The sequence below is a fragment of the Trachurus trachurus genome (genome assembly GCF_905171665.1).
Source record: "Trachurus trachurus genome assembly, chromosome: 6".
NCBI lineage: Eukaryota > Metazoa > Chordata > Actinopteri > Carangiformes > Carangidae > Trachurus > Trachurus trachurus.
This window is the reverse complement of record NC_139897.1, coordinates 3903302-3915760: the sequence shown is the minus strand read 5'-3', so window position 1 is coordinate 3915760 and position 12459 is coordinate 3903302. Positions and strand designations below refer to the sequence as shown.

Below are 12459 nucleotides of genomic sequence, written 5' to 3'. Positions count from 1 at the left end.
GAGAGAGCATGTGACTTTTTTTGGTTACTCAGGTTAAAGGGCCGCCGCCTCTAATAGAGAACGCGTCAGCCGTGAGTTAAGCCCTCACAAAGCTCCCTGGGAAGAGATGGCAGAGTGGTAATTATTGCTAGAGCGAAGCTGCTTGGACGTAGATTATGCTACTGTTGGTGGAGGTAATGTTTTCTCTCCTCCCTCATCTGTGAAGCCGCCGGCGCCAAGGTCAAGGGTGAAACCGTTTACAACAGTGCTGAGTTGGGGAAGCATAATTCACCACGAGGCTGTCCCCTGGGTAAATAGCAGGAAAGGGTAATAACTCATCCACACACTGAACACAAATAGTGTTTCCTCTGTAACCCTGCCAGCTTCCCCCTTTGGTCTATCTGACTGTGCATGTACACACATTACACACACACACACTCTTCGTGTGCAAACACACACACTAACGTAAAGACGCTAACACCTTTTATGCAGCCAATTGCGAAAGAACTCAAGAAGTCTAGTTCAATAATAAGCCGGTGGTGACGTGACCTGCACATTATTGACTGTGACCCCGTGTAGATTCAGTATTTGCATCATGCATATGTGGGTATGACTGATTGCAGTCATATGCAGCTCTCACGTCAAGCTATCTGATAGCGAGCATGAGAATCGTTGCGCGTCCGATACCTAATCAGTCACCATCTAGCCAGTTTAATATCTGTCAGTGGAATCAACTCTGTGCAAGTCATTCTGCTGATGCTGCTACTTTCCTCTTTTTCTTCTCCTCCCACTTACAGTACGAGCTTCAAGTTTCACGCCTTTAACAGAATATAAAAAAAAAATTATAAAAAATCACCCTGGAGATAGTCATCGATGAACACCAAAAATTTCGCAACATGTCTGCGCTATCTTACACAGAATCTGGAATGAGTAATACGTGGTATTAATTTTAATTAAATTAATCAATGACAATGCTTGTTAGGGAGGAGAGAGAGGAGAGATGGGGAGGGGGGAGGAAAGGAGGAGAAGGAGGAGAAGGAGGAGGAGGAGGGGCCTGAATGAGTGAGAAAAAGATTGAGGGAGAAAAGAAATGCATTCACACCTATCATCTAATTATACAACAACATTAATCCCATTAGGACTGGAACTGATTGCCAGGGTCCGAACCCCGGCTGCTCCTGCCTGGGCCTGTTGTTATTGCAGTGGAGCCTCAGCTCCGGCCTGCTCCAGCCTGATAACAACTCTAATCACACTTGGCGATCTCTATCTGCACCGGAGATCAGGCCCCGCGGCTTATCGAAAGTTCACATCAAGCTAAAAGCAGAACAAAGAAGGAGAGAAAAAAAACAAGGGAAAGCCACCAAGGCACTGTGTGAGTCTTCTGGGTGTGTGTGTGTTTGTGTGTGTGTGTGTGTGTGTGTGTGTGTGGGTCCTTGGAATTTAGACATGCTTGTGTGTTTTATTTCACTTTGGCTCACAAAGAATGAATTAATCTCTCAACTGCGAGGTCCATATAACAATCACGTGACCCGAGCCTGGTCAGACATCTGATAAAAAAACAACACAGCAACACATTCCTTTCACAGCTGCAACACACTCGCAAATACGCCGAAACCTATCTCGACGTGAAGAATCTAAAAAAAAAAAAGAAAAAAAAAAAAACACCTCCTCTGTAAGCTTTAAAGAAGTTAAACCACTGTTTTGTAAGAGAGAGAGAGAGGGAGAAAAGACAAGATGTAGAAGAAAAGGAGGATGAGGTTGGTGTGGTGACTTCCTTGTCTGGCCTGTGCAGGCGTCCTGGTTGGCTTTAAGCTGTGGGAGGCAGCGTATTATTCATGCTGACCTCTGAGCCCCAGCGCTGATGTCATAGGAAGCAAGCTTTCTCACACTCACACACACACACACACACACACACACACACACACACACACAGCCAATCAGCAGTGTGGATCTGCAAGGTGTTATCTATCTACCATCAGCAGGCCTCCTTATCAGCCCCAACATCTCTGACAGAGGGGAGGGGGAGCAGCAGAGCTCGCTGGGCTGCCATTAAAAACACACCACAACACATTCATCTACCAGCTCTGTATTCCACACACTTTTTTCACTCTTTCTCTATCTTCTCTCCTTCCTACTATCTACCTCCACTCCTCCTCTTCTCCTCCCTCTTATCACAGCACATTTTCCTGCTCTCCCTCTGCCTTTTCTCTTCTTTTAATTATCTAGAGATCCACCCCCAGCCAATCACAAACAAAACCACCAACAACAACATGACAATGCTGGCGAAATGGCATGCAACTGCCAGATGTAATTACAATGTGCCCTCCATCCTCCATCTCTCCTTCCATCTGCCCAGCTTCCCCTCTCTCACTCACTCAGTCAGTCCCCCCCCCTCCCCCTCCTCTTTTGCTTTCTGCGCTATCAGCAGGAGCGATCGCCGCCAAGTTTTATCACGTCTCCCATCTCAACCGCCAAAATATAAGCCCAGGGATCCAGCCTCAGTGGGCTGCCTGCCTGCCTGCCTCTATCTCCCAATCAAGGAGAGGAGCCTTATCAGGCCGAGAGATCACCAACCGTTGGGGAGGATGACGCACAAAGAGACACAGACAAATATCTATCAGCTACACAAACACCCCTTCTCCTCCACTGCTATGGGCCTCCAGAAAGCCTGGACTTAATCCACTGTTGTTGTTGTTGTTGTTGTTGTGTGAGAAAGAGAGAGAGTGTGTGTGTGTTGGGGTTGTTGTTGTTGTTGCTGTTGTCAACTGTTGCTTTTCTCGTGGCTCTAACAAAAGTTATTTTGGCATCAGAGAATCCGGGATAACACCACCCACCTACAGCACAGAGGGGGAGAGGGGGGGGGGGCATAATGTGTATAGATTTTTCATCTTTCATGACGTCGGTTTGGACCAACACCAACACCTTTGCTACTGCACTGCAAAAAATCTTTCCAAGAATATTTGTCTTATTTCTTGTCAAAATGTCTCATTTCTAGTCAAAACTAACGTCTTTCCACTTAAAATAAGACTCATCACCTAAAAATTAACTTGTTTTTAGATTATTTTCATTTGTTTCAAACTAATTTCCACTTGAAATAAGTAGAAAAAAGGAAAGAAAAACTTGTTCCACTATCAGATTCTACTTATTTAAAGTGAAAATATGCTTGAAAGACATAAAAAAGTGTCTAAAAACAAGCTACTTTTTATGTGATGAGTCTTATTTTAAGTATAATGAGATTAGTTTTGACCATAAATGAGACATTTTGACTAAAAATAGGACAAATATTCACGGTAAGATTTTGAGTTTTTGCAGTGTGTACAAGAAATGAGTGTGAGTGGTCCAGGCTGAGGCGTGAGTGAAGCTGTGTAACGATGGTAGAGTGAATCAGGAGGATTACAGTGCGCCGCGCGTTGACGTCTGGCATTTAACAGAGACAGGTTTTGGTAAACGGGCGGTCCTTATCATATGTTTACCTAATGGAGGTTGTTGAGGGAAGCACCTGTAGCCTTCCCTCTATCACCAGCTGCCACTTTCTCAGAAATCCAGATGAGAACTAACATGCGTCTTATTCACAAGCTCCTCCTTGAGCTGGTGATAATGAGTCTGAGGCCGATGCTTCGTCTGGAGCCCTTACTTTTATTCTCACAGATTCTCACACTTCTTCTTCTTCAAACCATCCATTTGTGTGACGCCCAGCTTCATACAACGCCTTATTAAAATGTCAGCGCTGCATGTCAGCTCGTCTACAAGTGGTTACCCATAACACCCTACTTCTGCAGAAAAGGAATTTCAGTTTTTTTTTCCATCTGTGGTGGTGAATTCAAAGTACTACTTCCTTACACTGGTTCAACAACAACAAACAAACAAAGAGTGGGTCGAGCCTTCAATCAACACAGTTTCCAGTCCGTTTGTAACCTCATGGACTCTAACCCAGAACCTGTGCATGGACGTGCCAAGTATGCAAATAAAAAAAAATGACAGAAAAAAACACAGCCTCTGTTTCAGACTGTTTTAGGTGGCACATATTCAAATGCAACATCAAATTGATTTTCATGTCAAAACCGCTAAAAGATTCAGATTACGCCTGACTTGTCACCACAGGTGTCCACTCCATTTCAGGCCTTTGTTCAGAGCGAGGCTTTCGCTGTTACACAACCAAATTTACAGACACACCAACACGGACTAAATTTACTAATTTAGCTCCACACACACACACACCACAAAGAAGGAAAGGACTAATTACCACCACACACAAACATCCATCACTCGACTTTGGCTTCATCACGTGACTCTTTCTCCAGCAGGAAGTTAGAGGTGTACTGTTGTGACATCAGAATTCTGCTCTGTGTGGTCATTTTGTCATAGAAAATGATCAGAATCAATTAATACTCTTAACTGTCAGATTCTTTTTCAATTATTCCATTGATGATTCCTGATCAGTTTTTTTCTGAATGGGAAAAACAGCACGATCCTCCTTCTATGATCCTCCTTTAAAACAAAACAACATTATTGAATGTTTTCCATTAAATCTTGAGCTGTGAATATCAACCTGAATAAGTAGTGTGGTCATACAGTGTAAACCTAAGCCCACAGGCTTTATTACATATGTTTAATGAGCTGCTTCAGGTCCGTTCATTTAGTGAGGGAGGAGGAGCAACCACCGTCTAGTCAACAACTGATCAAATCAGCAACTTCAAGTTCAATATTTAATCAATACTCAACATCAGTCCAATGCTTTTAAATCCAGAGTTGTGACTGACTGTGACGGAGAGGGTCGATAATCATGGTCATGTTTTTAAATGATGTGTGTGTGTGAATGACACATGGTTCTCCAGACAGAGACTAGAGATGCACATCCACCTAATGTCACTGTTATGTGCTGACATCAACCATAGAGAAAAGACTTTCTCTATGGTTTATCTGATTACTGTTCCTGTAGTTTACTTTCTCTTTTAGTGACCAGTTGGACCATCGTTCCACTTCATCTTCTCGTCATAGTTGTAAATATGTATCATTTGGGGAACTTTGTGCAGTAACTATATATGCTCACAACATGTTGACGTGGATAAAACAGTGGATCTCGACTGAAACCGTCTCTCGGCTCCAATATTAGTTTCAGCAAGCTAAAAACATGGTGGACACAGTGCATTAGTGGTAATAATAGTAGTAGTGGTAGTAGTGGTGGCACCACTAGCCCCCCTCCCTCTGCTGAACCTCCATACACCCCCAGCCAAACAACGTCCTTATCACTCTCACTCTTTCCTATCAAAATGTCTGCCAAATCACAAGAGAGTCACGGGGCTGAGAGCCTGGCTGGCCTCAACAGCAGCCGGGACCTGGTGTACAGGGAAGCATGGTGGACCAGAAGCACTGATAAAGACGGCCATGACACCCCTGAGACGCACACATGTACACACACACACACACACTCTCACACACACGCACTAAGTCTAGTCTGGATTTATCAGCCTCAGGGTCTGGAATACATCTCCAGGCCTCGCTGCTGGCTTTACTGTAGGTGCCTACTGGGAGTTCACAGCTGATAGGCCACTCTATGGAAACAGATATGAAAAAACAGGAAGTGACAAACCATATGTATATAGGCTACTTGCAGTAGCACCCTAGAGATTTTCATCGAGAGAAATCCTGAATGACAAGCCGGCAGATAGGCCTGATCGCCCAACATGGACCAGTCAGATCAGCTGTGCCAGGGAAGTGAGCAGCTAACATGAGCTTTGAATAGCAGAGTATCAAAACCATACCATAACCTGAAGAGTCCAACTAAAAAGTGTCAAATTTGTTAGTCCAGGTTCATTATTACTACTGATTAGATAGTTTGCAGCAGGACTGACAAACTTGAGGTAAGTAGCTCAATGACAGCAGGTGTGTAGTTGTGGTTTATGTAGTTTGAGACAAGATAAAGTTGTACCGAGTATTATCACACATAACAAACCAAACTGCTCAGTCCGTTAAAATCAACATCTCAATAAAGTCGGTTTAATTTCTATAGAAAACTTAAGATGTTAAACGTAGAATTAGGCCACTGTTTAATTATTAGTATCAACTAAATGGTTGTGTGTGTGTCTGTGTGTGTGTGATGTTTTATGACATAACCTAAACTAACTCATGTCTGACAATGTTTGATAATGGCCTGACACACCCTAATGACACTGTTGACTGTTTTGCACTTTAGCTTCTGGAGCTAACGTTAGTGTCAGTTCCCCAGACATGGGAGCAGACTGCTGCACAGCTCTGGATACCACAGGTCATATACGGCTCAAACAACAATATAAAAAACTGAACGATGGATATTCACACTCAAATCTACTGAGCCACCAGCCAGCACGCAGATACTGCAGCCAGGCACCGGGAACAGATCTCCCACTCTGCTGGAGTTTTTGAGAGGTAGAAAGAAACACCATCATATATGAACCAGAGAATAAACCGCAACTTTTATTTTTAATTTTGACCAATTCAGTGAATTACTGTTATACACACACACACAGACAAAAAAAAACTTTGCACCTCTCATAGCTTTATCTAAGCCATCCTTAATTATGATAAGATTTTAAATTATTTTGTTGGGATTTTTAAATGATTTTTTCTTATCTCCTTTTCCTTTCTTTCTTTTGCAACAAAAAACGCTTTACTTAAAAAAATGTTTCACACTGCAACATAATGACATGATATGATGTTCCTTTCTCCCTGACCTACACATTATACAAACACAGGCGTGTTATGCCATGAGAAAAAAGGTGATCTCTTGCATTCGCTGTATGCATTAAACAACTTGTGTGTGAAGGTAATTCTGTCTCTGTTTATCTTTTTGAAAACCTCTAGATGTGAAAGCCAAAGAGAAAACACACCTGCTGTCATCAGGGGCAGCTACTAAATCAGGTTATTTAGTTAGAAATGTCAACTCAAGCATCAACCTTACATGATATATGATTATATTTAAGTAATGTGATACCACAGAGCCCAGACTTCCAAATGCTGCTTTAGACGCTGGTTTTCTGGGAACACAATGACACAATCACCGATGACAAGATATAATTATTTGCTCAATGTGATAACTTACCAAACAAACTATTCAGCTGATGTCATGGTTTCCATTCCAGCTGTGGCCTCCACACAGGCCTACATTCACACTTTTTAAAACTTTATCTCTAATCTCATGCATAATTACATTAAATGTAGACTGAGACTCTTCATCAGTTCAGTGTGAAGCGGGCTTTTTAAAAAAGCACCGGCATGGGTTAATCACAACATCATTAATATGCATTTACATAAACTTTGAACATCAGTCAGCAGCGATAAGCCTTCACACGTTTTATAAACAGGAACAACTCGTCAAGCACGGAGACCAGCCAAGCGCCAGACCAAGAAAAAGGCCTGTCAAGCGGCTCCTAAGATGCATTATTGAGTTAAAAGGATAGATGAAAAAAAAGATCCAATTGTAAGCAGCTATCAGCAGAAGAGATCAGCAGGCGGCCTATCTGACGCCCCATCTCTGGAAAAGAGAAGTGAAAAGCCAGAGGGAAAAATGCAACGGCGGCCTCGGCGCTGGCTCAGACAGAAAACAAATAAAAAGGATCCAATTTTAATCTTTATCTGAGCTCACATCGGATCGCTGCTTTATCTCTGTTCACATCGGCTTTTTCAGAGAACACTGACGTTTCCACAACAGAATTAAACAGGAAGCCACGGCTACAGTTTTAGCTGCCAATGGACAAAAGCATTCTTTGCAGGGTAATGGGCTAAATGAAAACTTTTTTTTATATTCCTGTACAGTCCAGATAGCGAGGTTGCCAGAGTGACACTTGAATCATTTAATAAGAAAAAAAGAAAAGAAAAGAAGTGCAGACCGAAGCTACGTCGGTGTTTCTTCCGAAAAAAACCCTGCATGTGAAATTTATTCAACTTTGAGATTCAATTGGAGGATTATTATCAAGTGCGCAACAAAGCAGGCTCCCGCGCGCAGGTCTCGCGCTGTGTTTGAGACACTTTTTATGTTTAAACATAAAAGCGGCGTCGTAAAGCTACTGTTTGGTTTCATACTACTTATTAACTTAACGGTGAACGCACGTTCAACAGAGGCGCCGCTCACAACGTGCGGCTTCTGCTGTGAGTGCGCGTGGCACTGCACACAGGCTCCACGCTCACAACAACACGTAACAACACACAACAACACAGAGAAGACAGTCAACTTGTTTCATCCTTACGTTTTATCTGCCGGGGTTTGCTCTGCTTTCTCCGGGACATGGTGGCTCTTCCCCTCTGGTCAGGAGCCGCTGGGACGGACTGACGGAGCGGCGGAGACGGTCTGGCTCTTCTCCTCTCTTCTCTTGTCTTCTCTTCTTTCTCTTCTCTTCTTCTCACCCCACCTTTTACTGCTTCGACGCGGCGCTCCGATCAGCGACCGGAGAAATCCGCATGACCCGCCTGCACTTTGATTCTTCTGCCACGACAGCTAGCGCGTGTGTGTGTGTGTCTACCTGTGGCTGAGTCCGCTCACTTGTCACTGTCAGCCTTCTCCTCTTCTTCTTCTGCTGCTTCTTCTCCTCCTCCTCCTTCCCAAACGTGCCTTCACCTCACTTTTCTCTCCGTTTTTCCTGCTATCGTTATTCCTTGTCCGGGTGTCCCTCCGCCGCAGCCGCTACCGTGTCGGTTAGCGAGCAGTGTCTGTCTGTCTGACTGTCCTCACAGATATCAACAGTCATAGATAATAGCAGCTCTGTGGAGGTCAGCGAGTGACTGCTATTGTTTTCTGTCAAGTTTCCTCTCGCCGGTCGGTCCGCCCCCTCGGCCGCCTGCACTGTCTCTGAACCGGGGAGCCTCAGCCACTTTCAATGGAGCTCCAGCGCTACACTCAACTTCGCTTACTAGGTGCAGACGCGCCTCTTACGTCTGACGTAGCACACCGGACTCGTCTCCTATTGGTTCACACCTACCCTCGTAAAGCAAGCATTTTTTTTAAAAACATGCCAAAATAAAATAAAAAAGTACATAGGCCTACTTCATATTTCACCCCCATGATTATTATATAAGAATTATATGGGGGAAAATAGGCTAGAGCTCTGGGAAATCAAATTGAATATTCAGATTTTATTTATCCCTTAATTATATATATATATATATATATATATATATATATATATATATATATATATATATATATATATATATATATATATATATATATATATATATTATGAAAAACCATTGACATGTCAGATTATGTCAATTTAAAGATTGTAAGAGTGATGCTTTGTGAAAAACTGTTCTTCTAAATATTTTATTTGTTGTAGACTCATGAGAAGCATTAATAATAATAAAATTCTTAAATTCTTCACGTGGGAAATATTACTCTCATGTAGCCTAATTACCTGAGCTGTGTGTCACTCCCAGATTAACTTGACATGCTATTGAAAAGCCTCAGTAATACGTGGTATTGCAGGTGATTTCATTGTACTATACTTGAATTCTTGTTTAACAGTGATACAGACATGAGATTAGATGGGATTTCCTTTTGGGCTGATGACAGGCTGCTTTGGTTTCCTGTATGGATGACTCAGATTAAAGTTACTGCATTGCAAAGAACAATAGCAGTATTAGTTTTTGATGCATGTGTTGAGGGTAGATTGGTCCTTAATTTCTAAAATTCACAAGATGGTCTTAAACTGGCCTCGTGTTTATACATTTTTCATCACCTAAAAAAAAAAGCAGTAAACTACTGAACATTTAATTATAAAGTAATTAACCACCAAGACAGTGAATTGTTATTCAGTTGATCTTACTCCTTTCATTCCACTTCGGGAATCGAACCAGCAACCCTGGGGTATTACACATTATTTTCCAAATAGCCTATGCTACTAGCTTCTACATGACCAGAGAGAGGAGTTGTATTTGGCTTGTAACCAGCTAAATTCACTGGTGCCACCTAGTGGCCATGTTTCAAATCATGTGAGCAGCTCCCAGAGAGGCATTGAGGTAAGTGTGACAAAACACATCACATGCTTTGATGACCTGAGGAGCTCAACAAAGCAGGAGTATGGAAATCAGTCATGTTGGCAGGACCAAGATTCAGGAGAGATTTACCTTAAGAAGCAAAGGTTTTAAACTTTACAAACCTTAGCTTCTTGTAACCTGAACAGCAGGTTGGGCTTTCCTGCCATGCATGTAGTGTGAAAACCCAGCATGCCCTTGTTAAAGAGTTGCAGCACTGTATAGTATGTCTCTTCCTCATACTCATCAAACCAATCAGTGAGTTCTTATATGGAAGTAGTTGTATTCGTTGTAGTTCTGCTCTCATTTTGATAGGTTTTCTTAAATTTGTGATCCCTTTGTGTTTCAACCTCACCTGAAGGTACCTTGTTTACTTGTGAGCATCATGTGTGGCCGTTCTTGTGTTGTGGTACAGTATGCCCCCACTTAGATGCTACAGTGAAAAACACAGTAAATTGACTCTGAATCTAGTTCTTCACCTTTTGTTCAGCAGTGGGTAATTATCAGGGATTTGTGTGGCTTACTGTAAGTTTTAGTTAATAATCCAAATTCCAGACTGTTTCACCTGGGGTCAGTTGAAGATTTTAATCATGCATTAATGTCTTTTTTAGTCAAGTCAAGTCATGATGACAGACTGGTTGGACTGACAGCACATGTGTCTTTTAGGATATGATTGATTTCATGGATTTTAGTTGTATTGTGCAACATATACAAAACAACACAGGAACAGTAGCTCACTGCTTACCCTCATGTATGTATGTATAGTTATTAAATTTGGTACACATATTCCTACAGAATAAAAGGTGATATAATCTCTCTCCTTTTTAACTGGTCAGATGTTATTCCCTCGATAACTTGGTTTTGTTATGACCGAATACCTGCAACTGTTACAGTTACTCTTAATATGTTACAAGATCAGGGGCACATCTATAGAGGGTGTATGTTACCGCTTCACTGCCACTCTCTCTGGAGCTCTGGTAACAACAGCAGCCAATTAGAAGCAAGGAGGCTCTGGCTGTCTGTTTAATCCAACAGAAATAGTGCAGATCTCAGGTTAACATTCAAAGAAATACTGCATAGTGGCATGCTGGGTCCAGGTGGGCGGGGCTTGAAATACGATTTGGGGGTAGTGACTGATTTGTTGTGACATCACAAAGTTACAGAAGTCCTAATGGCGTTTTGTGTGCATTTCATTGTGGACTGAGGCCTTGATACTTTCCACCTAAAGCCAAAAATCTAGACCTGCATTATAATAAAAAAAGATAATGGAAATCTACCTTTATACAGCACGGGACCTTCAAGTATTTTGTATCTTTCATATCAGCCATCAGATTCTCACTGGAGTGGACTCGTTTTTTCTCGGAAGATAATTTGACTTGTCTCAGCAGGAAAAGTAGGGGTGTAATTAATGACATTAATTATAGATAGCTGCTTTCCATTTGACTGAGGCAGTTCCAGGACCTACTTCTGTACATGATGGGACTTAGGTATGTAATAGAATTGAGCAATCATTCATGTTAATAGTTGCACATGTGTTTTACCTTCTGTGACAGATGAAAATTTCTGCTGATATTTATTGCTCCTTGCTCAAGCTACTGTTCTGCTGCAGTTAAGTGAACTGCAGCATCATCGTGGGGTGAATTCACCATGTAGCAGAGGGATGTTGACTATTTTACCACACCATGGCCTTGTGCCAGGTTCATAGAGCTCACTGTGTTTGTTCTGCTTGATGGAACATGATGTTTTTCTGCTGATTATGGAAAGGCAAACACAGCATCGTCAAACCTGACCTCTGGGGTGGAAGACCAAATTGACAGTCATGGATCTGCTCTCTGATCACATCAGTCATTTGAAGATTGTTGGCAACACCAACACCTTTAACACCTGCAGCTTCTGACAGCTCTGATTGTACCGTGAAGGCTTCTTAGTGTAACTTGCTAGCTGTGGTGCTTTTGGAAGACTTAGTATAATTGTGAATGCAAGCAGAGCAGTCTTCCTGATTAAATTGTACAAAGCTTAATTTTTCTTTAACACGTGCAACATATTTTTTGCTCTACTGCTCGACATGTCATGTCATGTACTGTACACATACTGATCTTTGAAGTGTCAGGTTTTTCTTTTGCATGCATTAATGAGAATACGATAATAAAAAACAGCAACACATCACTTAACTTGATAGTGTTGTTAGATTAGCCATGATTAATAGAAATACATAGTATGTTACAGGTATACTCAGAAAGAAAATCAACACTATTCGGCTGTCGCCAAGAGAGGGTGCACTTCCTCTGAGAAAACAACAACAACAAAAAACAACCTTTCTCAGGTACACCCCTAAACTTAGCACCTTAGGTGACTACCTACCGTATGACTCCTATGCTGTGTACTGTCACACGCTGGTTGTCATAGCCACAATCTATCTATTACATTCACCCGCTCTAATGTATGTAATTCTAATGTGAAAGTGATTTGTTAATA

The 12459-nt window shown here is 42.0% G+C and overlaps 1 protein-coding gene across 2 annotated transcripts in view; it reads right to left on the bottom strand.

Moving 5' to 3' along the window:
• zfpm1 (zinc finger protein, FOG family member 1) overlaps window positions 1–8809 on the bottom strand; it is a 104510-nt gene extending 95701 nt beyond the window's left edge. For both annotated transcript variants that reach the window (XM_083973738.1, XM_083973739.1), the window contains exon 1: window positions 8202–8809. In XM_083973738.1, coding sequence (XP_083829864.1) covers window positions 8202–8241 — 40 coding nt within the window. In that variant the 5' untranslated portion in view covers window positions 8242–8809. The remainder of the gene's footprint in view (window positions 1–8201) is intronic.
• Window positions 8810–12459: the final 3650 nt, after the last annotated feature.